The 26,453-nt window shown below is 36.7% G+C and overlaps 2 protein-coding genes across 3 annotated transcripts; one reads left to right on the forward strand and one right to left on the reverse strand.

Annotated features, from left to right (window-relative positions):
- Positions 1-3,229: 3,229 nt before the first annotated feature.
- LOC113077763 (eukaryotic translation initiation factor 1b-like) lies at positions 3,230-4,810 on the forward strand. Its single transcript, XM_026250028.1, has 4 exons — positions 3,230-3,431; positions 3,987-4,150; positions 4,226-4,327; positions 4,473-4,810. Exons 1-4 carry the CDS (start codon positions 3,401-3,403, stop codon positions 4,515-4,517), a joined length of 342 nt encoding a protein of 113 aa, XP_026105813.1. The 5' UTR covers positions 3,230-3,400; the 3' UTR covers positions 4,518-4,810.
- Positions 4,811-24,164: 19,354 nt separating this feature from the next.
- On the reverse strand, positions 24,165-25,996 carry LOC113077764 (neurogenic differentiation factor 6-A-like). 2 transcript variants are annotated; one of them, XM_026250030.1, is made up of 2 exons: positions 25,862-25,996; positions 24,165-25,380 (listed from the first exon to the last, which is right to left on the reverse strand). In XM_026250030.1, exon 2 carries the CDS (start codon positions 25,366-25,368, stop codon positions 24,391-24,393), a length of 978 nt encoding a protein of 325 aa, XP_026105815.1. In that variant the 5' UTR covers positions 25,369-25,380; positions 25,862-25,996; the 3' UTR covers positions 24,165-24,390. The 2 variants fall into 2 exon arrangements, with proteins under 2 accessions (XP_026105815.1, XP_026105816.1); XM_026250031.1 differs by having other exon boundaries at positions 25,842-25,996.
- Positions 25,997-26,453: the final 457 nt, after the last annotated feature.

The raw sequence follows: 26,453 nt of genomic DNA on the forward strand, positions 1-26,453 counted from the left end.
ATTTTTGTTAGATTTTCGTTTAAAGGTTTTCTAACGCTCCCGAGACCTGTCAGATCCGCTGCTCCTCTGTTCTTAGGTAGGTTATGGCCATCGTTGTTAATCTCACCGGTGACTCCAAACTTCCCATTGTGTAACCGAGAGACAACGTTGTTAAATTCAGCGAATCTATCGCTATTACGTATGTCTTCACTTCTTCGGTGGTGATCTAAATCAACAATCATTATCTTTAGTGCCACCTGCTGCCCAATAACGGTAAGGCGTGAAAAAGTATTTTGCTAGATGTTTTGCTAGACCTTGTCAACAATTTTTGAATCACATAACAAACCAATACAATTACAAACGTTAGAAAGATAATTCAATTCAATTCAGTTTATTTGCCAGACTCATGTCCAAAAGCCACGCAAGACAGGACAGGTAAAAACAAACAAAACAAACAAACAAGTCAGTAAAAAAAAAAAAAAAAAAAGCAAATAATTAAAATACATACAGACATTTCAGCCAATGCACTCTCAGTCTGGATGTGTACCTGTAGCAACTCACTAAGGGATTTGAGAGTGCCACCATGATACTGTTAGTAGACTCATCCAGACGTTGCATAAATTTAAACATCAAATGTCTTAAAAGTGCTTTCAGTGTGGTTACTCCTACAGATACAAACATCTGACTAGCACTCCCTCCTCTGGGAACCTTGAGTAAAATTCTCATTGCATCATTGTAGGCAACTTGTAACTTCTGCATGGTAGATTTTTTGTAGGAAGACCACAGATGGGCTGTATAGAGAGGTGTACAGTAAGCTTTGAACAGAGCCACTTTAACCCAAGTATAACAGTAACTAAACTTACGTGCTATGGTGTTTGCCTGTGCATATAACTTATAACACTGTCTGTATATGTCATCATCATCATTCATATCATCTGCAATACAATGACCAAGGTATTTAATCTTTTTGCAGACCTCAAGACAATTATTGGCTAGCATGAACACAGGAAAATTAAGCAATTTATCCTGTTTCGTTCTGCATATTAACACAGCACTTTTGCTGGAATTGTATTTTATATCAAATTCCACACCATAATCAGAGCATATATTAAGAAGCTCCTGCTGCCCAGCACTACTCGGACTAAAAGTAACAAGGTCATCTGCATACATAAGATGATTCACCAGCATGCCACCAATCATACAGCCAGTGTTGCAACCATTAAGTCTTCTTGACAGTTCATCCATATATAAATTAAATAAGACAGGGGACAAGATTCCTCCCTGCCTAACACCATTGGACACTCTAAAGGGGTGGATATGCTACCCCCCCATTTGATATGCATCTGCTGGTGGGCATACCAATATGCAAGAACCCTCACAATATACCCAGGGACTCCCCTTTGCTTTAGCTTAATAAAAAGCTGTTTGTGATTCACGCGATCAAATGCTTTGGAGGCATCAATAAAACACATGAGAATAGTGGAATTTTTAGACTTATACAAATTCACTATTTCCTTAAGAGCATAAATACACATGTCTGTGCCATGGTTTGGCTTAAATCCAAACTGATTATCCAGGGAAGAGATATACCCACTCACTCTATCAAGGAGGATTCTTTCCATTACCTTGGATAAAATACTGGCCAATGCTATAGGTCTATAATTATCCAGGCAGCCAACTTTTCCAGCTTTGTCCTTAATAACTGGGACAAGCAGAATAGATAACATTGAATCTGGAAGTATGGCATGGATCAACAAACCAGTAAAGTTGATTGCTAAGAGGGAAGCAAGCCTAAGACTGGCATTTTTCAGATGCTCTGCAGTTATTGAATCCATACCACATGCTTTATTGTTAGGTAAATTCCATATGGCACCAAATACCTCATGTGTCAGAATACTTATTGATTCATTACTGATAGCAGAGTCCTCCACGTGTGGATCATGTTTTAAACAATTAAAGAGGGAACTATAGTGCTGTCTCCATATTTCAACAACATTATCTTCTCCGGAGACTCCTTCAACAGTACAAGGAAGGGAAGATTTACAGTTATTGAGGGATCTCACCTGCACGTCCTGATTTTGCCAAGTCCGATGTGTTCCTAGGTCAACATATTTTGTTGACCCTGGAACAACATTTTACTCCAAAAATATATTCTTAACCATATCCCTACACCTAAACCTAACCTTAACCATGAGTAATCCCTAAAATCAGAGGAAATGATAGATGAATGACACTGATGTACAAGCACCAAACACTGATTTTAAGCGTAAACTTCACAAAATCTATAAACTGGTTCTTCAAATCTGATTGGTTAATCACAATGTTGTTCCAGGGTCAACAACGATGTTGTCCCAGGAACATGTCTCACTTGGTAAAATCAGGTTAGGCATCTCACCTCCTTCCAAAAGATAAGAAAACGTCACTCTGTAAAAAAGATAGTCATTAACTTTAGTTCCATTTCTTATTCAGATCAAAACAAACATTTAACATAAAGTGAAAACGTATATAGGAATATTGTGTCTTTATTATTACAGTAAAGCAAACCCAATGTTCTGTCTTTAGCGTCCTCTAGTGTCCGCAATGGTCTTTGCCTGTAAAAACATTACAGGCAAACGGATACCTTTGTTTATTTTATTAAACGTTATATAATATACACCGCTGTGCGAGGCATAAATATTGTGATGATAACATACAATCACTCTACTTCCAAAATGGCGTGTTGGAATCGTCTGAAAACGTGAATTTATAAAATAAGTGATTAATTAGCTTCACTTCCGGGTTGTTTAAAGACCCCTAGAAGATTTTATTTATTTATTTATTATTATTATTATTTTTTACATATTATTATTTATTAAACAACTAGTAGGATGGTGTGAATTTGTAAATTGTTAAAAATGGCCTTGGATTATTAATTCAATTATTTGGATTATTAATTTAAAACAGCAATTTTCAGAATAGCAATTTAGTATTTTAATGGGATTCGCGTTGACAACCGTATACAATCAATAAAACATTGGGGAGAAAAAGGAAATTGTGAATAGTGAATTTATATATATATATATATATATATATATATATATATATATATATATATATATATATATATATATACACACACACACACACACACACACACACACACACACACACACACACACACACACGGTAATCTTGTTTTCTAATCTACATATTTATGATTCTAAATTAAATGCAGCTGAGAATGCACTTAAAGTCTTTTGTGGTCGTGCATTAAAGCACTTCCGCTGTGTTCCACGTTAGAGGCTCGCGAGAGGTTGTATCAGTCAGATTAAAAACAACCGCGCTGTGGTTTCAACGCCGTTTTAACGACAAATCTAAGCATCAGCAAGCGGCTCTGATCGCCGAGATCTTTCCTCTGTTAAAGTAATCGCAGTAATATCGCATGTCCAACATACAGAACCTCCAGTCCTTCGGTAAGTTGCATGCATCGTGCACGAGTGAACAAACGGAAATCATCTCGAGCATTGTCCGTGTATTTTTTTTTTTCTGTGTGCAATGTGCATTCGTTCGAAAATATTGCTTAAATGCTATGAATTAAATGAGCAACTAACAACTTTTTTTCTTTTACAAAAAGTATAAAATGAGTGGGAACAGGAATATAGGATTTTTAAAACCGTAGGGATTTTTTGTTTTTGTTTATTAGACTACTTATTTTCCTATTTCTACTCCACTCGATTAAACTTTGTTGCCTCTTTTAACTATATGTGAAAGTTTACTCTTAATTTCTTATCCAGTAACCGAAGTCTATGTTTGTGACCACGTTTTTGTCTAAGGTCACTTAGAAGTCCCCCAATGATGAGGGTAAAAAAACGCTTGTGTATATTGGTGGCATAAACCAATCAGCTGTTGCTCGCTACTTGACCTCCTTCCCATTGTGTGACATTCAACTCCTCTTCAGTCTTGAGCTCTTATTGCGTATGTGTGACTATCTTCTTGTAACCAAGACTGAAGCGTTTGTTTCTATGTAGATCCCTTTGCTGATGCCACTAAGGGTGACGACTTGCTCCCGGCTGGGACTGAGGATAAGATCCACATAAGGATTCAGCAACGGAACGGCCGCAAAACGCTGACCACAGTGCAAGGCATCTCGGATGAATATGATAAAAAGAAGCTTGTAAAAGCCTTTAAAAAGGTATTTTCTAACCTGAGAACATTTCTTCCCACATCCTATTTGATGTTGAGTAGTAATTGCACGCTTTTATTTTAGAAATTTGCCTGCAATGGTACAGTGATCGAACACCCGGAGTATGGAGAGGTGATTCAGTTACAGGGGGACCAAAGGAAGAATATCTGTCAGTTTCTGCTGGAGGTAATGTATGCTTGTGTTTGGAAAGTCATTTATTAGTTGCAAGCGGTTTCTCAAAGTATGTTTGAATTGTTAATTTGACTGCCCTTGCCTGACTACAAATCAAATTTGGTTTTCACAGTTCCTCACTTTCACTCTTGTTTTACAGATCAACATCGTAAAGGAAGAGCAGCTGAAGGTTCACGGGTTTTAAAATGCTGGCCCCTCCAGGGCTTTCTAAAGGACCGCACCAGCATGTAGCAATCCTAGTATACTCATGGCAGGGTTTTTGTGACCATATGCTGACAGCAGGGTAAAACCGTTTGTTTTTTGCAATCATTTCAAGCTCGACTCTATTTAACGACCTCAAGTGGACCACTAATTCCAGGCTGGTCTGAATTACATACTGAATCCATGTTGCTGATGCTCGTGAAAGTTTTATGATAGATGCACTCCGTTGCACGATATGTTTTTATCAAGGACAATAAAGTTATGTGACTTTGCACATTTTTGACTATTTGTCTTTTCTTCCCTAATAAGATTTAAATCTAGATTGCATGAATAAAATGGGTGCATGTATATTTGTTCCATGTGCTTTTTTTTTTTTTTTTTTATAACATGGGCTAGAGGTTTAAGAAGGAAATTCTACTGAATGTACGGAAGAAGTTTAATGAGACCGCTTCTGGTTTGTAAAGTGCTTTTGTTCATGCTTGTAGTTTGGCTCATTGTCAAACCTGGAAATCCTTTCAGCTGTGGCCTAAGTCTGCAGTGTCCTGGTTGTCTTGCCAGGCTCAACACATGAGTGTAATCCTCTTTAAAGGGCATTGAATGGCATTCATGACTGGGGGACGAAGGCTGTGTGAGCATTTCGAACGCCTACCACAGCATGACAGTCTGAAGTTGAATGTCAGGAAAATAATTATTTGCAATGATTAAACCATTTAACCGTTTGCATTTTGGGACAACGCAAGGTCCTTTTTAATAACTCAAAAATGCAACATAAGTGTGAAAAGTAGTGTTGGGCATTTTGTTTCCACCAAAAATATTTGTTCACTGAGTTGTGAGTCAGCTGAATCATTCATCATTTACCTTCCATATCAACTGCACGGAGTGACTTTTACCAAGCTTTAAAAAAAGAATAAGCCTAAATAAACTTAAAAACTATTTAAAATTGTTTCTAGTGCAAAAATAAAAAAAAAACCACACACCATCACAACCTTGTGAGTCTCTACTGGTAATTGGTCACGTTCTATTGGTGGCTTGTTAAAACAAATTCTATTAGAATATGTCCCAAAACACTACAGAAAACTATTTTAATGGTTAAAAGTTGATGGTTTGTAATAGTAGGTTATTTGTAGTTGAAACCATTAGAAGTTCGGGATGGTTCGATTGTTAGATTTGTTGTTTTCCAGCAGGGTCAATGTTGTAACAGCACAATTTTGTATATGATCATCAGTCATTTTTACATATTTCTAAACCCCATATCTCTTTGTATGTGCCTATTATCAAGCTATAAAACCGCAATAGCCCAATCAAACACAAATTATATATATATATATATATATATATAAGTCGCACTTATTTTCATAGTTTGGCTGGTCCTGCGACTTATAGTCAGGTGCGACTTATTTATCAAAAATAATTTGACATGAACCGAGAGAAAACATTACCGTCTCCAGCCGCGAGAGGGCGCTTTATGCTGCTCAGTGCTCCTGTAGTCCACCCCTGAAAACATAGAGCGCCCTCTCGCGGCTGTAGACGGTAATATTTTCTCTTGGTTATATAGGTAACGATTCGCTCGCTACGCAGGGAAATCTGTGTTTTTTCCCCCGGAGTCCTGCTTGTAAAAAAACAAAGACATTTTAAGACTATTAAGATGTGTAGCAGAGAAGTGCTGAGTTTAGTGGCTGGTGTCTGAATGAGACGGAAACAGACGGAGCACGTGTGGATGCCTGGGGCTGTCCACCGTCCTCTTCGCTCCACTCCATTACCTTCACCAGACAAACACACAGAGTTAATGATGGATGTCTCCGATTCATCAGCACGCGCTTCCTGCTCTTAATGCGTTATTGTTTTCTTTTTCCCCACTCATTTTAACAATCAGTCCATTCATATCTGAACAACTGATCGCTATCACTTTAAAGCCATTTTACAGCTAACTGAGTTTTATGCGCTTATTGTGCGTTTAAATATGAAAAAGGAAAGGAATGGCTACGCATGCATAGCCTATGTATTAATTCCACATGAGAGCTTGATATTGGACAAAACTGTTAAACGCCCGTCTGGCAGTCAGCAGATTCCATTATTTTGGTTTGTGTTTAGCCAGAGGCCAGCCAGCTGTTAATGTTTTTGTGTGGTATTGCATTCCCGAGCATTCACCCCTCTCCACTCACGTCTCTAATTGATTCAGCTTCAGATGCTGTTAATGCATTGCGGGTTGATATTATTGATAAATAATTCAAGTGACACTGACCCTGAACTCCAGGTTTTTTGAGTAGCCTATATCGGTCATTTCTGACCAACAGGCCGAGAACTAAATGCATTGCAACAGTTTCTCTGTGCAGTTTGGACATAATGAAGAAGGGAAAATTCCTTAATGCAAATAAATAAATACATAAAAATAGTACCCTGAAGAAAAGGCTAACTTAAACCAGCCTAAGATGATTTACCGGTCTTAGTTTAAGTCATTCTGCAGTCTAATGTTCAGTGGATTTAGCTGATGTGAGGAAATTGGTCTGACATTCTCAGTTCTCACCTGCTAAAGACTTTCCAAAACCCTATAAAAGCAGTTCTTTTTTTTTTTTTTTTAAGCAGGTTAACTGGACCAAAAAGTAGGCTATATTACCTTTGAGATATGAAAAATTAATTTATGAATTCTTAACATTTATAAACCAGCCTAAGATGAACACTGAAACAAGTAGCCTATGAAATAAAATAATTAATGAGCAAAATGTCATTAACAAATAGTTTAAAAGCATGTTAAAATAAATAAATAAATGTATCATTGTGACAACCTGCCCCAATATGTCATTTGTCTCAAGTATGGTTTTTATAATTAAATCTGTCAAAAGCATTATTAACTGAAGTAAAGCTGAAATTATAAATATATATGCAAAATGAATTTGTTAGATGAAAAAAAATAAGCAAAATGGGAAATGTTTTAAATTTAAGTAGAATTACTGAAATTAATACATTGAAATAAACAAAAACTGAAATGTAAAAAAAAAAACTACAAAAAAAAAAACTAAAGAGTAATGTTGAAAGGAAAAAAAAGACAAAAGCACATAATAAAATGACAATTTAAAAAAAATTATTAACAAAAAAATTTAAGAAAACCAAACTAAGGCTAATTCAAAACATTCATTAAAATTTTACTAAAATAAAACTGGTCTTGAGAACATGCTTCAACTTTTTCCAATGCTAATTATCTAATCCATCTTTATTTTCACTTGTTCATCCAGCAACTATACTGCAACATATATGATAATATTGTTATGTTTGTTTGGATGACAAAATTGAGAAATATTACTCTAATTTAAATGTATTAGTTGTTTAAAACTAACATATAACACAGCTGGTTCAATTAAACTTTTCAGTCTTTATAATTACCTCCTCTCACTCTGTGCTAAAAAAAAAAATAAACTTTACAACCAATATCTATGCGAACTCTTTATTAATCAATCATTATTCCTTTGAGAAAGGAAGAAAGACATGCTCAGAGAAGAAAAGTTGCACTGATTTCCCCATGATCTTTGCGAGAACGCTGTCTGTAGAAATTAATCTATATGTCAGTGCTTTTGAAACCAGCAGATGGCGATATATAATTGATATCGGTGTACACCTACCGTGCCAATTTATCACTTTTGATAGATTAAAAATCAAATATTAAAACTGTTTTCTGCGCACATCTTTAAGCAGACGCATCCTATACACAGATAACATATTCCGTTGAAAGCAAAGCACTGTAGGCCTCTATAAAAGTGTAATGAATGCTGACATAACATATGGTGTCAGTCCCTCAGAGCCCAAACACCCCCTCTTTTCACTCTACACACTCAACCTCAAAACAGCAGCTCCTCAAAAAGATGGCATTCATCCAGTTCTTCTGTTCTAGTCTTAGCTCACCCTTCATCAACGGAGCAGGTTGCCAGACACATCCGCCGTTTGCTTTCGGAGACACCTGAGTTTCTAGATTGTACCTGGTTCAGTGACCATGACGAGGTGCGGATCTGCATTTGTAATGTTTCACGGGAAGGAGGTGTAGAGCCTTTGCTGCTAATAGCACCAAAATATCCCAATTTAAATAGGGAACAGGGGACTGCGTGTTTTCATTGGCTCGTGCTCACGGTGTTGGCATCTGCCAGGGAAACGGACAGTCTGGCGTCGCTACAATATGTTTTTCTGAGTGATCCGTTTTTAGAGATGAGAAGGGAGTCGTTGAGAATGGCTGCGTACCATATGCATGCAAAAAGAGTTCACACTTATACTTTTTTAATATGCTCAGATAATGTATGTACAGGGTTACCTGGCGAGACATCAAACTTGATCGTAATTACATCTTTTGGAATTTTTATACTGGTTCCTCTGGGTTTTGTGGGTCATCCTGGATGCCTCGGGTGTTTTGTTCATGGAGATCAGCTTTATAATATCAGCCAGAGAGTATTAAACAGCTTTGACTGGAGGTAGATAGAACTGGTGATGAAAGTAAAGCTCTGTGCCTCATTGTAAACAATAGCAACGTTCCAAAACCAAGCAAGCTTCCTATCTAGACAGCTTGAGGTGTCACAGACTTGGTCCCAACATGAAGGCTGTTTGAAACAGTATGCAGAATACTAATTATTACAATCTAAGATATTCTAGACAAAATTTGAAGGCAGAATTGTATGTATACTTCAAGGTTAGGTTTATTCCAGAGCAGGTTTTTTTGTAGTTAATTAAAACTAAAATCCTACTTGAAATGAATTTATCTTAAACTGAAATAACACACACACACACGTTTGTTTCTGTGAACTGTGGGGACTTTCCATAGACTTATATTATTTTATACTGACCAAACAGTTTCTATCCCCTAACGCATTACAGAAAACCTGTTTGGATTTGTACACTTTTATAAAAAAAATAATTTACTATTTTTAATAATTTTTTCCCCCTCGAGAGGACTGCCTCTCAACGTAAAAAAAAGAAGAAAAAAAAAAGAATTCAGGTTTTATTATTCATCTAAAATTAAGTGTAATTTTCTACGTCTTGCAATATTCCAGTGCAACATTTGTTATTTTAATTTAGCTATAAAATAACTAAAACTAAATAAATATAAATAAAAACTATGTAGAAATAATTTTGGGGGTATTTAAAAAATGAAAAAATTTAAAGTGAAAACAATACACACACACACACACACGCACACACACACACACACACACACACACACACACACACACACACACACACACACACATATATATATATATATATATATATATATATACAAATTAAAAATAATAATAAAAACTTAGTATCTCAATAATACTAAAATAACCTATCCTGGAACACGTAGAGTCAAGAGTTTAGAGACATGTGAAAGCATACAAGCAAATACATTATTTTACCTGTTCAATGTGATGGGGTTTAATTAATGTCCCTAACAGCTCCTGTAGTCTATAGTCTGTAGCCTATTTCAAGACAAAACTTTAGAAAACACAAGTGATATTGACAATGGAACCAAAAGTGCTAAAATGCTAACTAGTGGCTGACAAAAATACAAGATCCTTTCAGCACTCTATTAGAGATTTCTTTGTTAGCTTAGCAACATGCTAACATTTGTGTGATTGTAATGATTTTGTAAACAAATAAATTTATTTATGCACCCTCATGTCATTCAAAACAGTTTTTCATACAGATATTTCCATACAAAGGTGGTTTAGTGTGAGAATCAAACATTTAGGACGTCATTGTAAGCAATAGGCAGTTATTAAGCACCTCAAAAGAATTTGAAAGCTTCTTATTCATATTAAATATAAGTACATGAAAATCCAAATTAAAGGACCTTACATCACAAAATCTGTGCATCAATGTCAACATTTCATGTTATGTAACGGTATCTGTGAACTGTAAGCTTTCACAATCTGTGCAGTCCTCGAAATGCTCCATATGAGGAATGTGCATGTGTCTCTTCTTGTATTTGGCCAGTTGCTGCAGTATGTGTCAGGCCGGTCTGTTGCAGTATGGGAGCGTGTTTTGATACAGGAGAAGATGACGACCCCCTACAGAGAAGCCTAGCTGCTCGCTGCATTTCTGAGAGATTTCAAGTGATTTACAGCCTCCTGTCGCACACAGAAAGACAACTTGACAGATACACACACACACAGTCAGACATGCTCGTAACACTCAGTCAGACATAAAGACAGGACTGAATACCAGCAGTCTGCCTTCGACTGAGAACATACGCGCTTTATAGAATTTCTTTAGACCAGAACATGTTTGTGGTTAGGCAAGGTTTGTTGTAGGGTTATGTTTAATTATTTATTAGATTTAAAGATATTTGTTCATTGTTTGTGCAAGCTTGTGTGCTGTATTAGGGTAAACACTACTTTAACTTAAAGTATAGATGATTTACTTTTTCAAACTGAGAAAACTCCCTAATTGTGGGCAACATTTTCATTAAAATACCATTGCAAGAGAATTTTCTTTAAGGGTTCCTTAGTATATTCCATTCAAAATAAAATAAATTAAAATAAACTAAAAATTTTTTTAGATTTAAATCAAACCAATCATTTACAAAATGAATAAAAAGCACAGAATCTGTAAAGAAATACTTACAGGTTGTAAACAGTTTGGGGTTATGAAATGATTCCTTGCTTCAAAATGTTTGAAGTAAGTAAACAAAAAGAATTTTACAAAATTAGGACATTTTTAATGAGGGGGCGGGGCAGAAGGTCATGATTGTTTTACAGAATATTAATTTGCCAAAATGATTCGCAAATGATTTTTGAAAATATTATATTTATCATATATATTAAATAATATAATTATCATTGTGTTAATGTTTTAATTGATCTTAAAGGTTGCACTTGGCTTCCTGTTATCAATAACCTGTTTATGTTCTGAAAAGTACTTATTTAGATTACTTAATTGTTAGAATTATATTATGTTTATTGTGGACTTTGGAAAGGGTGACAAAAACTTCATTATCCAAAAGTGAATTCCTCTCTTTCTCTCTGTCTCTCTCTCTCTCTCACACACACACACACAAAGTTCAACCAAAACCACATTTTTCACAGGTGTTTACCTGTTTTATTTTGAATTATCCATGGCATTGTGTTGGTTTTTTAAAGAAAATGTCCATAAATTAAACAGCAGTCATTTCCAGTACCTTTTGCATTTTTATATGTATTTTTGTCTTACATTGCATATAAATGCATATAAATTGTTTAGTTTAATTAGGTCTGAACAAAACTCGCTTGTATTTTCATGCAAATTCCCTGATGAAGACATTACCTCCATAGAGGCAACACACAGGCTACTGTAAATACCCTAATTGACTAAACAAACATTTGTCTTGATCAAACAGTCTTAATGTAACAACATAATCCCACTTCCTCTATTCTAATGAGCTGCACTCATTTCGAACAGCAATTCTATTAGAACTTAAAATATCATTAAGCAAATGTAATGAATGCATTTTGTTTTGTTCAGTTCTCTGGATGCATTTATAATGTATTATTTCACCACAACTGTTTCAAAAACTTAATTAAATATCATAATTAAACTTAGAGTGTTTTGTTAAATTCAAATGTGATTCAACAAAAAAAAAAAAAAAAAAAAAAAAAAAGAGAAAGAGAAAAAAGAAAAAAACCCCATTTGAATGGCTCAGTATGCTCCTTATGTTTATATTACATGCAAATGAATAAACACAACAATTTCTAGAATTCAACATGATGGAGATTTTAGTTTGCTTTGACATTTGCTTTTTCCCAAAAGACAGGGTTTAAGATACAAAATCCTTTCCTTTTCACATTTTCTGTTCCATCGTCTTATTTTAATCTTCCATTCTCATTCCAACACTGTCAAACTTTTAAAAAGTGGACCAAAGTGCTTTTAAATAGTACGGAGCATGACTAATGAGAGAAACATGTTAAAATCATTGCAAAAAAGTCCTTGGAAGACAAATGAATTTTCAGCAGAATAATTAACTTAATTAACAAATTTGCATGCATATTCATCAAGCTACTGAAGTCTCTCCAGCCCGGCTTGATGAACGTAGCCGTAATAACCATCTCATTTACATTCTACCATCTACTGCTATTTAGAGATGAAAATGAAAAATAAAAGAAGTGGCACATTTCTGAATGCACACGCACGAATGATCGTCTGGTGTATGATTTCACAGAACCTCAGCCCACGTTTGCTCTATCGTGTTGAGGTATCGCTGTAATGAGCTCCAGAGGAAGTATCTGTGTGTGTGTGTGTGTGTGTGTGTGTGTGTCTCCTGCCCTCGGCCCCATCCTCTCTCTCCTGGGCATTGTGTTGGCAGCCGTCCCTGACTCGCTGTTCTCTGGGGCTGGCAGACTGTGCTACTCGCTGTCTCTGCAGGGCAATCTTAACAGGCAGCAAGGTGTAACAGCACAGACTGCCGCACAAGGCCCGAGGATACCATCTCAACCCAGCCCACCTCAAACACACACGCTCATCCAAGCAGGCATCAGTGCTTTAAATGTAGCTGCATTTTTCTACATTATCCAAGAATCTTTTTAAGCCACTTTTATTCACAATTTTATATGAATTTACATTTATGAATTTGACAGGCACTTTATACAATATGACTTACACTGTATACACTTCAGTTCATGGGCATCAAACCCATGACCTTGGAGTTGCTAGCACCATGCTAAAAAATGGCAAATGGTTCTTTAATGATTCTTTAATCTAAAATATAGCTTATACTTCAAACCTATGACCTTGCCGCTGGCACCCTGCTCTACTCTTTGAGCTACAGAAATGCAATTAAGAAAAAACGGAAAATGGAATGCAAAGAGAAAAATAGGGAACAGGAATTCAGCAACATATATTTGCAACAGAGAGTTTGAAGTCAGATTCAACTTCAAACACAAACGCTTATTCAAGTAAGCATTAGTGCTTTAATTGTAGCTGCATTTTTCTGCATTATCCAAACATATTTTTTCCTATGTCACTTTTACTCACAATCTTATATGCATTTACAGGTATGCATTTGGCAGACACTTTTATCCAACTTTGTATATGCTTTATTAGTTTATAAATTAATTCCCATGGGAATTGAACCCATGACCAACATAAATATGCAATAGTGTTTTAAAGTCAAATTCAACTTGAAACCAGCATCAGCTCATTAAATGTCACTCTATTTTTATGCATTATCCAAGCACTTTCATTTACAGTACTATATGAATTTACACTCCAACACAACGTACATGCATTTAAGGTTTACATTTGTTCAGTTCAGATTCAGATTTAAAATTCATATCTGATCAAATACATAAGCAAATACACAATGCCACGGCTCCATTTGAAGCATTTAAAAAGTTAAAGGTAAAAACTGCAATTTGCTGCGTTTCCTGTGTGATTGTTTTTTTTTTTTTTTTTTTTTTAAACCTGTATGCTGTTATTTTACATTTACACATTTGGCAAATGCTTTTATCCAAAGCACCGCCATTACATTTCATTAACAGCCATGCATGCATTCACTGGGAGTCGAACCCATGTCCTTGACAGTGTTAGTTCCATACTCCTCTGATCAAGCTACAGGAAGGATAACTTTTTTAAACCTAAAATATGTCTAAAGGTGGCATATTTATATTCCTGCAGAAGCATTTCATTATTGCACACGTTAAATGTAGTACATTTATGTTGCTTTCATAAGATTTTTGTCATTTTTGGAACTTTAAAGAGCTGCATGATGAGCTGCATCTATTTGTGTATCCCACATAAAAAAAATAACAACATATGGATTTTATACAACATGGGTGATTAAATAATGACAGAATTTTCATTTTTGGGGGAAACTATTCCTTAAAGTGTGCATGTGTTGAGCATACAACAACTCTGATTTATGAATTTATGGGTGTGGATGACAGTTTTTATGTTAAATTGCTGGAAAATGCTTCAAACAAATAAGATGGTGAAGTTTTATTGGTTTATTTCATTCTTTTTTGTCATTTTAAATTTAAGAGAGTGTGTTTCTTTGCATATGGAACAATTAGGAAGTGACAGCAATTCACAGACATGTTTGAGAGGTTCATTATAATTGCTCTGAAACAGAAAAATCACCCAAAGGCCTAACCTGATCACCAATCTTATGACGGTTTCAACTGAACGTAACATATGCTCGACATATTCTAGAGGGCTATGTTTCAAACAGCATCTCCCTAAAGATTCATTCATCAGATTTATAGAGTAAGGGATCAGAATCAGGGAGATGAGTCTGTATTTTGTTAATGCATGTCACTTTTAGCAGTTTGTGACATTTTTATTAAGTTTCATAAAATGTGAGGAGACAGTCAAAGTGGTTTTTGTAAGTGTGGATAATTTGCATTATTGAGATTTCGATTTTAAAAACATTTTGCAGTTTTGCGGAAAAACATCATTTTGAATAAACAATCACAAAAGATACCCAAGGGATTTTCTCTACAAGCATTAGCTATTTGTCCAGCTTTTGTACATTATAAAAGGCTAGATGTTCTAATATGATGTTTCTGCTTATACTGTGTCTGAACCTTGTTGTTCAGAGATGTTTGAACTGATAGATCTGTCTTGAGGGCATCTCTCAAGGTTTATACACTCACCTAAAGAAGAGGAACACTTGTTCAATTTCTCATTAATGCAATTATCTAATCAACCAATAACATGGCAGTTGCTTCAATGCATTTAGGAGTGTGTTTAGGAGGTATGCAGCAAAGCATTTGTGAAGCCATGGGCTACAACAGCAGAAGACCCCTCCGGGTACCACTCATCTCCACTACAAATAGGAAAAAGAGGCTACAATTTGCACGAGCTCACCAAAATTGGACAGTTGAAGACTGGAAAAATGTTGCCTGGTCTGATGAGACTCTGATGATTTCTGATGAGATATTCAGATGGTAGAGTCAGAATTTGGCATAAACAGAATGAGAACATGGATCCATCATGCCTTGTTACCACTGTTCAGGCTGGTGGTGGTGGTGTAATGGTGTGGGAGATCTTTTCTTGGCACACTTTAGGCCCCTTAGTGCCAATTTGGCATCATTTAAATGCCACGGCCTACCTGAGCATTGTTTATGACCATGTCCATCCCTTTATGACCACCATGTACCCATCCTCTGATGGCTACTTCCAGCAGGATAATGCACCATGTCACAAAGCTCGAAACATTTCAAATTGGTTTCTTGAAAATGACAGTGAGTTCACTGTACTAAAATGGCCCCCACAGTCAACAGATATCAACCCAATAGAGCATCTTTGGGATGTGGTGGAATGGGAGCTTCGTGCTCTGGATGTGCATCCCACAAATCTCCATCAACTGCAAGATGCTATCCTATCAATATGGGCCAACATTTCAGCACCTTGTTGAATCAATGCCACATAGAATTATGGCAGTTCTGAAGGCGAAAGGGGGTCAAACACCGTATTAGTATGGTGTTCCTAATAATCCTTTAGGTGAGTATATCTATCTATCTATCTATCTCTGCGATTGTGTTTTGCATGTTTTTTGAGAGATATTCAGACATGAGTGCTTAAGGTGCTTTACCCTCATTATCATGTCTGTGACTCGTCAAAGAGGTTGGCACCCGAAGGCAATGATGGAATGAACACTTGTGCCTAAATTGTCTTTCAGAACTGTACACCATGCTGATTCCTCCCTCCAGTGGAGCTGCACAGCTCAGGAAGTGTTTGATGGTGATATAGATAGAGAAAGTTCTGAAGAAAGTCCCAGATTTACAGAGGGATTTGATTACATCTATCCATTATCCACACAGTGAGTGATGGAGTCGCTAACCATCTGTCATCTGATTCATTTGCATCATCAACACCTGCCTGCCTGTTTATGGCTCACCATATTTTTTTTATAACCCTCTCACACTTTTTTGCCACTTTGATGGAATCTGAAAATGTTTTGTTAAAACAGAAATGAAAGCACCCTTGCTTAAAGCTATGCTTCACTTCATTACGCTGAGGCGAAGCTGTCATCCCTGGCTCGAAATGGCACAATAAGGCAAAGAGAAATGTGCGCTTGATTCATGATGCTTTGGCAGTAGAAGACATGAATCACTCATGTTTGAAATTTTTTTTTTTATATCTATTGTGATAATGCATCATATTGCTCTATTTTGAGTAAAACTGCTGTTTAATTGGAGTTGATCAAAATGTCCTTTTGTATGGGTCATACTAACTGAAGCAAACAACCAACATGAAATATTTGTCCTCTTACATGACCAAGAACATTACAAATCTAAAGTTCAGTTTAAAAGATATTTTAATATCTGTTTCTGACATAACACAGATTATTGTATATATCTTTGATGCTTAAATTTGTAACTATGTAACAAAACTATGTATAATCTATAGTTTTCATATTATACAATATTATTAGAACAGTAGCCTTTATACTCTCTCTCTCTCTCTCTCACACACACACACACACACAACAGTTCAATAAAAGAGACGGTTTATAGAGTCTTTCATTTCTGGAATCTGCTCCACAGGTCACATGTGTGTGTGTGTGTGTGTGTGTGTGTGTATATGTATGCCTCCTGTTACTTTTAATGTTCACATGATATAGTTTATTCTATAACAACACAAAAGACAAAGCCTACCTTGCTATGCTGTTAATGTCCAATGGAATCTTGGGGAATGTTGTCCACTGGAAACAATTAAGCATAAAGGCTTTGTCGCATATGAGATCAGACCTCTTGTTGATTTTAATGAAACAGCCCACTTGACCACTTAATTCAGAACCAAAATAAATCTTTAGAAACTTCTACTGTTAGACTGAAAACCTGTGTATTTTTTTTTTTTGGGGGGGGGGGGGGGGGGGGGGGTGGGGGGGGGTGCATTTGGTCAGTATCTAAAAGTGGGCTTGCACTGTTGCCTTTTATGGGAACAAAAACGGAGAGATTTTCGCCTGAAATCTTCTTCACCATTAACTGTGGTGATAATTTATGGCACTGAATCTGGTGCCAAGAGACCATTTGGTCATTGTGTCTGTGTCTGTGCCATTTTACAAAGACACACACACACACACACACACACACACACAAACACATGTGCATTCTTTTTCTCAGTCACCTATGTTTTTTCTCTTTTTAAATTTGATAAAGGACATTTTCATCATGTTTTTTGTTGTTCAGTTTGAAATAACTGAATTAAAATAAGAATCGAGTTAAGTGCAAAAATATCAGGATTAATGATCACATTTAATACAATACAACTGATTTAGGAAATAATACATTTTAACAGTGTCTGTCTTCAGCCTTGAAAACCAACCACTGACACTGATCTTATAATTCCCAGAATAAAGTCACAGAACAAAATTTTGGACAGATTCATACACAAGTTTATGTAATAAATAGCAGGTGAGATGAACATGGAGAGAACATGGTTCAGATTTGTAGATCAGGCCTGTTTCTCAAAAACCACTTAAGCATTCTGATTCATATAAAATGAGGTTCTCAATTGATCTTCATGCCGAGATGTGCGCTTAGGGTCCAGGCAAAGACATTCATCAGAAAGAGTCATTAACTTTCCTTTAGTCTAGATTTAACATGGAATACAAATTACTTTACTGTCCAACGTTCGGTTTTAATGGCTGCATAATGTGTCTGTGATTAGCCAACATCGACTTCAGACAAACTTCATGTAATTTGTCCAAATGGGAATAGTTCATACATTTTTAATATTAGGTTTTGAAATTCACATTAACGACCAACCAGATTGATGAGCTCTAGGGCCTCTTGATGTCACGATCTCTGCCAAATAGCTGAAAATCAGCTTTAGTTGAAATTCAGATGACTTTGTGACCACTGACGGTCAGGTTCAGAGATTTGCACCCGAAAAATCGCAAGTCTCTATTAGTTTAAGTTAAGCTTGTGGGTCAAATTTAAGGGCTGTAAAATAACAGAGAGATCAAGTACCCCGGAACCCTCATACTGAAAACACAATCACGTCCCGTGCCAGGATACGCACACACCGTGCCAAGTCTAGAAATAGGGGCGTTCATCTCAGCCAGGATGGGTGCCAAACTGACACCAATCTAATATGCAAATGAGTAGCTGGCTGATGATGTGGTTGCTTCTGTGGGTAGGATCACCTGCACCTCCTCTCGCAGGACATGGTTTTCAAAGGGGTTTATCTCCTTAAACCCTCTAATTAAAATGAGAAATCCCTAAGCCACCAGCACTAGCGCGAAAAAAGAAAAGAAAGAAAGATTGTTAGGAAAATTCTATGTCCCTCACCATCTGCGACCCGGGACTTGTGGAGATTTTTTGGGAATGAGACGGAGAGAGGGAGCAGGAGAGGGACTAACGTATGACAACACCCTTTCTCCACCCGTTAGAGGGGCGTCGAACAGATAAATCAACATCGCACCAGCTCTACATTCTTCATTCCTAATTACCGTTATTATTAACAAGCAATTCATTCCAGAAACTGTCTCTGAGGCTCTCAGGTGTGAGTTACCGAAAGCTACTGAGTGAACCTTCATTAACAACTATAATCAAACGACCTCCCTCTGAAGCATGCCGTCAGAGATCTCGACATCTGCATTGCATGTTTAGCATGAGCTCGGAAATGTGCGCTGCGTCCAAATTCCCCGCACTTTCAATAGTGTGCATTAAATTTAAGAGCTTCTCAATATTAGGTGTGTGTTTATTAGGAATACACTTCTTGAACATCTATAAAGCTATTTGTTACGCATTCCCATTCATTTCAATAGCATGCAGCCCTGGAAGTACACAATCTGAAATCTGCCAATATTCAATTTTGCTGCCAGGTTGTTTTTAAACAGTCACTTGATCTGTGTATGCCATGTGACTCTGAGGCCATTGTGACAAAGCTGATTGGCTGAGGGCCAAATAGCTATGCATAAAAAAACACATTTTGAAGAATTTTGGTAACCAAAAGGTTTCGGGTTCTATTGACTTCCACTGTACGAACAAAAAATACAATTGAAGTAAATGGAACACAAAACTGTTTGGTTAACAAAATTCTTCAAAACATCTTTTGTGTCCAACACACACACAAAAAAAAAATCAAATTTGGAATGACACAAGGATGAGTAAATAAAATAAAATAAAATTTTTAGTTTGGACAGTCTATCCTAGACTTGAGATGAAAAGTCCACTGCATGCTTTAATATCCCTACAAAAACTGATAAACAAATACCGAAATATTATTTTAAATGTTTTTTTGCTATCATATGATGTAGTTGGAACATTGTCCAGCTGGGGCAGAAGGAACAATGATAACTAGTAGCATCCATAGGCTGCATCCAAGTATGCACACTTGCCTTCTGGTGAAAAACACAATATGAAATGAGTAAAACAGTATGTTGAAATTCCCAGTACCATCTTAAATATAAAAGAGAAAATAACCATTATCTGGTTCCTCAAAGAACCTTTCAATGAAGAGTTCATAAAATAATTATTTAAGAACTTTTTAATAATCCAAAAACCTTCTGTCCGATGTAAAGGTTCCATGGATCTTAAAGAACCATCAATGTCTATAAAGAACCATTATGAGTGTATTCATAAAACAGCAGGCAAAAAGTAAGAAGAATACAAATATCTACTCAGAGAGTATAATGAGGTCATAATGGCAGGTTGGCATTGACCTCTGACACTTTATTTGCGTTTTGTTTAACAAGTCCAGTTTAACCACAAGAAACCACTTGCTTGGTCCCTTGCACTTACACTTAAAAAAAGAGCCATTTATAAAAACAAATCTCATGGCCAATGCATACATTTCCTATGGCCTTATGGGATAACAAATTTGAGAACTGTAGCGTTAAGGATTGTTTAGCATAACACTTAGATGTTCATTCTGTTCACATATATATCAGGATACATAACTGGATGGGTCATTCGACCCAACTGACCATGTACAGCTTAACCACTCTGGAGAGATTGTATTTGGTGATCATGTTTGGTGTGACTCATCCTTCAATGATAGGATCTGGAACAGAAGGGTTGACATTAGAACACAGAAGGGAGCATCACACTTGGACAAGAGCTGAGTGATCGTGATTGGGATCGTGATCATGAACGTGAGTATGTAGTAATTCACCTCCAACTGTCCACACATACTAAATATACGCCCACAAACTTGTATGTATACACTCACATACACCCACCCACATACATCTGTACCATATGCTCTTCCGCACAATCAACTCAAGTAATTTCATTTAATCCTTCAAACGAGATGAATGAAATTCATACTCACCTAGAATATTAAAAACAAATGACAACTAAAGTTTTTAACAAGGGTATGGCATCTTTTAGGTTAAACGCCATATTGAATTCTACGCGGATGAAAACGAGGCTGTGAGGATAGACTTTACAATGGCACGCGCTATAAAGTCCTAGATCACGTAATTTTCACAACTGACAATTTTCCAAAGGTTTTTTTTTTTTATTTCTGTATGTTGTTGAACACCAGTATAAATAAACACATCGTGGCCTCGTTTGTGTTTCACAGCCTAGTTTTCATTCCTGTCAAAAATTAACATGGCTGTACTTTGACTAAGGCCGCTGTACATTATGTGAGCTAGCTGATAAAGTTGAGTGATGATATTTGAAAAATATATACTATATTATGGTCCTTGTCACTTATGCACATTTGCATAGCATTTTCGTTTAGTCGTCTTTTACATTTATTATTTTTTTTTTATTTTTACTTTTTTATCATTTAGGCCTAGCCTAATCATATAATCGTATTTTAATAGATACCATGTTGGGACAATAATTCAACTGTCACATTTGTTGTAAATTTATTATAAACAGTAGCCTATATGCTGGCCAGAACAGGTGTTTCACAAATTGGTTTGTGTTTCATAATAAAAACATAATAATAATAATAATAATAATAATATTTTGCAGTTTCAAAAGTACTTTAAAGTGTATTTTATATTTTACATTTTATATCGAGTGCTATCTATTTGTTTAGGAATATAATAGGCTATCTATTACATATAATTTAAATAGGCTAACTTGAAACAGGGGCTGGCTAAAATAAGGCATGCATCTTCTCCCTCAGTAAACATATTAGTTAGGTTTATCTAAAAGTAAATAACGCTCTAAAACGTCGACAGAAAGCGTGTAGTGAGAACTTTCCACTGTTCACATAGAGAAGTGTTGCTGCTCATTTTTCAGCTGTTCGTTCCTGACAGCTTCGTCTCTGGGGTGGCATATGTTCTGCCTCTCTCGGAGTTGTGTGAAATATCGCCACTGTGGGGTTTTTCTGACACCTCAACATCCCCACAGCAAATCAAGAGTCTCGTCTCACACGAGCGGTGATTGTGCAGGTTGAATTTTTGCACCTGTCAACAGCATTAGGTGTTTTAGGACAACGTGATGATTAATTGGATATTAACGTAAATTACTGGTCTATTTTTTCGTTGAAAGCGTGAAAAAGAATCAATTAGGACTATAGGCCTACCAAAAAAAAAAAAAAAAGTCTTGTGAGATATTGCCAATCTAGTCAAAACTGTCAGTGACTGTGAAGCTAACTTTAATTATGGACTATTTTGCTGAGCATTTTTTCTTATAAAACAATTCACACTGCATTCATATACATATACATATCTGTTAGTCGGGAATCGAACTAATAACCACGTTTTTTTATTTTTTATTATACATTATTACACACACACACACACACACACACATACTTTATATATCGTAATAATAAACTATTAGTTGTATGGCTTTTAAACCCATTCATTGCAACCTACGTATTATAAAGGCTGTTACTTTGGTTTCTCGGGGATAACAATGCACATTCGCGGGGGAATAGCTGTTTTTGGGCTCCTGATCCGCAGTCTGTCGCTGTTTGGCTCCCGTCCAGCTCACTGCTGAACTCAGAGACAGGAGAGAGTCCAAGCCAGACAACCTTTACTCCCCTAAACCCAGTCCTGAATAGCATCTCAAGAACGTCTCATTTTACAATTAACCTTGACCAACGCGTCTCGTATAGGCCTGCAAACTAATGCACGAGATGGATTTGGTGATTCTGGCGACTTCATGACTTAAATTCCTTTGTCCTCTGTTGATAAACAGATGTTGGTAGGAATTTATGACCTCCGTAAAATGGTTATGTGATTGTAGCAGATAGGCCTATATATTTTAAGATTTTAAATTTAAAGATCTGAATAATAGAGGTTATTATCTTCGTCAATTTTAAAGCGTTGTTTGTGCATTAAAGGTTTTGCAATTATCCTAAAAAACAAAATGCGCCATTGCATTACATTTTGTTTTCGTTTTTTTCTAGGGATATAACGAGGTTTAGATAGCATATATATATATATATATATATATATATATATATATATATATATATATATATGTGTGTGTGTGTGTGTGTGTGTGTGTGTGTGTGTGTGTGTGTGTGTGTGTAAACTAGACATGTCTATTATATTTTATTTATGATTTGATTTTAGAGACTGTCGTGCATTCAGAGCAGTGTTTTCAACATATAATTGTATTCAATTAAACTTTATTTTACTGTACAAAACAACTCGACGGTGTACAAAGACCAGTTTCAGTGCATTCAGTCATTACACACAACAGAAAGATCCCGTTTGGTGATAAAAATCAATTTTTTATCAATGCACAAATCCACCACTGCAGACGTCCATGACATTGCATAAATGATGCGTGACAAATATATTAAGGCAGGTTTTCCCGTGACATGAGTTCACTAGACAGCACACAGACCTTTCCATTAGAGAATTTACATGCATAAAATGCATTTGCTTACAGTGATTGTTCCGAGATTGTACGTAATGCCACCAAATATATCGACGACTTTACATTTGAGAAAACACAGAATTGTCAAACAATCTGTTGCATAATTACATCGTAGTGTTGTGATATTCCTTCATCATACTTTTGAAAATGATGCGCATAGACAAGTGTGATATATTTGAAATATTTGGAAATTAAGAGGGTGCTTAAAACTCGATTGTCCACATTTGTAAAGTTAAAATACACATATTGAAATCAATGAAACAAATGTTAACTATAGCTACCATTATTTTTTCGTTTTTCAGAATTACATCCATTGCCTATATATTTTAAATATATCATATTCTAAAGGAAAACAAATTGATTCAATAATTTACTCTTAGTGCTGGTCGTTAACATATTATTACTATGATTGTAAATGATAATAATAATAATAGCCAATTGTTGAATACATTTTTGCCAAGATATAGTGCACTGTGTAATAGCCTACATCACGAAACTTTTTTAAATAAAGATTAATTGTAATCAAAGGAAATAAATACAACTAAAGATCTTAACGTTTTTATGTTATTTCTCATAAACGAATTTATGTATTACAAAATGATGAGCAACAACAAAATTTTAACACCAACATTTTGAAGTTTTTGCGAACATTATTCAGACAAATTAAGTGGATAAATAAATGGCCAGATCGAGAATTCTAGATTTGTGTATTGCATAGCACCCTTAGCAATTATTGCTCTCCTATTTTACTGAATTTTCATCGCAGATATTTGAATGACCTTATAATCAACAGATGTATTTTGGAGCAAGACACCTTAAAGACAGATTTAGAAATACTACTCACACACTCAATTGAATACCGAAAATAAGCAAGAAACTCTGCGTAAAACAGTTATTGTTTATGAATTGTTTTTCCATCAGATCACATATTTTGTCGAACAGTTTAAAAAATCTATAATTAGGAACAAGTACGTTTCCAATTTAATTAAAAAGGATAAATAATAAAATATCCGATGGCTTAAAACCCAAATCAGAGATGACTTTATAATTATACATGTGCGATTGAAAGTCCTGCAGTTTCAGTCCTTTTCACTCACGTTTGACTTTCTCTCATTAATTATGAAAAGTGTTTACTTCGTCTTGCATGGGGTAAAACTGGCCGCGGAGGTGAATGTCATATGGGAAATGGAGATCCGAGGAGCCTCTCGCGCTCTGGCTGATGGAGGAGCGCGGCGGCACGGCGCAGTAGCGCGTGCTGTAGTGGCAGCTCTTTCCGTATTCGACCGGCTCTTCGTGCTTGAGGGAAAAGATCCCGTTAAAGTTAATAGGCGGGCTTAAGGGACCGTCAAACTGAGGGCTTCCGCATTCCGGCGAGACACTCTCGTAGAAAGACTCATAAGAGCTGCAGTAGTTGAATGGCCTGAAGGGTTTGACCGCATCTACCGAGGGTCCCGAGGGCGTCACCACACCCGGACTGTGGTAGGTCGTGTACACGGATTCATACGGTGACCTGCTGGAGAACGACGTCTCGCTGTTGATCTGATCCGTGATGAAGTTCCTGGCATTCAGCTGCAGGCATCCGGCCACTAAGTTGGTGGTGGGCTGCGAGAGCCCTTTGCACAGGGTCTGAACAAAGGTCAGGAGGTCAGGCCTCTTCCCAGTGCTCAGGATCTCGGAAAGCGCCCAGATGTAGTTCTTGGCCAGCCGCAGGGTTTCGATTTTCGATAGTTTCTGGGTTTTGGAGTAGCAGGGCACCACCTTGCGCAGACTGTCCAGGGCGTTGTTCAGACCGTGCATTCGGTTCCTCTCCCTGGCGTTGGCCTCCATGCGCCTCATCTTGACCCGGTCCACCCTGGCTTTGGTCATTTTCTTTTTCCGAGGCCCTCTCCTCCGAGGCAGACCATTCTCGTCCTGTCCGTCTTCCCGTTCATCCTCATCCTTCTCCGAATCCTCGTCCTCCATCGTGAGCGTCTCTTCCTTTTTAAATGGCTCTTGTTTAGTGACCTTCATTTCACCCACGCAGTCCCGTGGAAAGTTTGCCCCAAATTGACTGTCCATTATGACAGGATCATCAAAGGGAAGAGTCAGCATTGTGCTCTTTTACTGGGGATGATGAGAAGATAATAGATCTTCTGAATCAATCAGCAGCGATTTAAAAACAACCTATGCATGGTGCTCAATAAATACACTCTCGCAGGTACAAAAGATGTCACTGAGGTGGTACCCTTTATTACTAAAACCTACCTTAAAAGTACTAATATGCACCCATTAGGGGTAATCATGGTACAAAGGAGTACCTTTTAGAAAGATACCAGTATGGTGACACCTTTTGTACTTTTTTTCTGGTGTATTAACATAACAATTACAGACAGAATTCCAGAAGATATAGATTCTCTAATCAAATCACAAAAATGTAGCTCCAACCAACAATGCAACAGAAATACATCTGTAAACTTGTCTTCATCTGTGAAATTGCATCACATTCATGCATTTACAAAAACATAAAGCTTTAAAATTAGGTGAAAAGGCAGACACAGTCATGCAGCACAGATGTCCATCCTTACCCTCAAACAATCCAGCTTACCTGGATTATGATGGTTTTCATATTTCCTATTTTGAACTTTCTTTTTTCCGCGTGCTGTTTTAGCAGGTGATCAGCTCGTGCGTTTTTCTCACCTCCCCACTGTTCTCCTTGTCTCGCGCTAAGAGAAATGACACTGATGCCAACTGCCAGAGCTGGTACCCATGCCATCTGCCGCTGACGTCACGTGGCATGGGTTGGTCACGTGACCGGCTCCCGGGGGACCTGTATTCCTCCCCTGATCATCTGGCGTGTGCCTCGAGCTGTGTACCACTGCAAAACCACAAAGCAGCCTCAATAAAGGACCGGGTACCAGCATCCACCATTAGAATCTGATGCTGTGGATGAAGAGGAATGCTGTGAGACGGTCAGGGAATTACATTTCTTAGTCTTTGCTTCTTAGAAATTAAGAAATTGGGATTCGATTTTCATGCATAAGTGGACTAATTCTAAATAGACCCAAAATAGCTTCTTATTTATATATTGTGTAAACATGTATGAAAAAAAAGGTCAGTGCTGGTTAATGACAGGAACTGGATGATTGATGGCTCTTGTTTGCCTGGTAAGTCTCTTCAAGGGCGTTTGCCAAATGACT

Source organism: Carassius auratus, unplaced genomic scaffold (assembly GCF_003368295.1).
Source record: "Carassius auratus strain Wakin unplaced genomic scaffold, ASM336829v1 scaf_tig00023198, whole genome shotgun sequence".
In the NCBI taxonomy this organism is placed as follows: Eukaryota; Metazoa; Chordata; class Actinopteri; order Cypriniformes; family Cyprinidae; genus Carassius; species Carassius auratus.

Bases quoted from the DNA above. Each gene is read 5' to 3' on its own strand.
- LOC113077764 (XM_026250030.1), bottom strand. From the start codon at position 25,368: ATGCTGACTCTTCCCTTTGATGATCCTGTCATAATGGACAGTCAATTT.
- LOC113077763 (XM_026250028.1), top strand. From the start codon at position 3,401: ATGTCCAACATACAGAACCTCCAGTCCTTCG. The intron at 3,432-3,986 runs GTAAGTTGCATG...GTTTCTATGTAG, and splicing joins ACAGAACCTCCAGTCCTTCG to ATCCCTTTGCTGATGCCACT. The intron at 4,328-4,472 runs GTAATGTATGCT...CTTGTTTTACAG, and splicing joins TCTGTCAGTTTCTGCTGGAG to ATCAACATCGTAAAGGAAGA.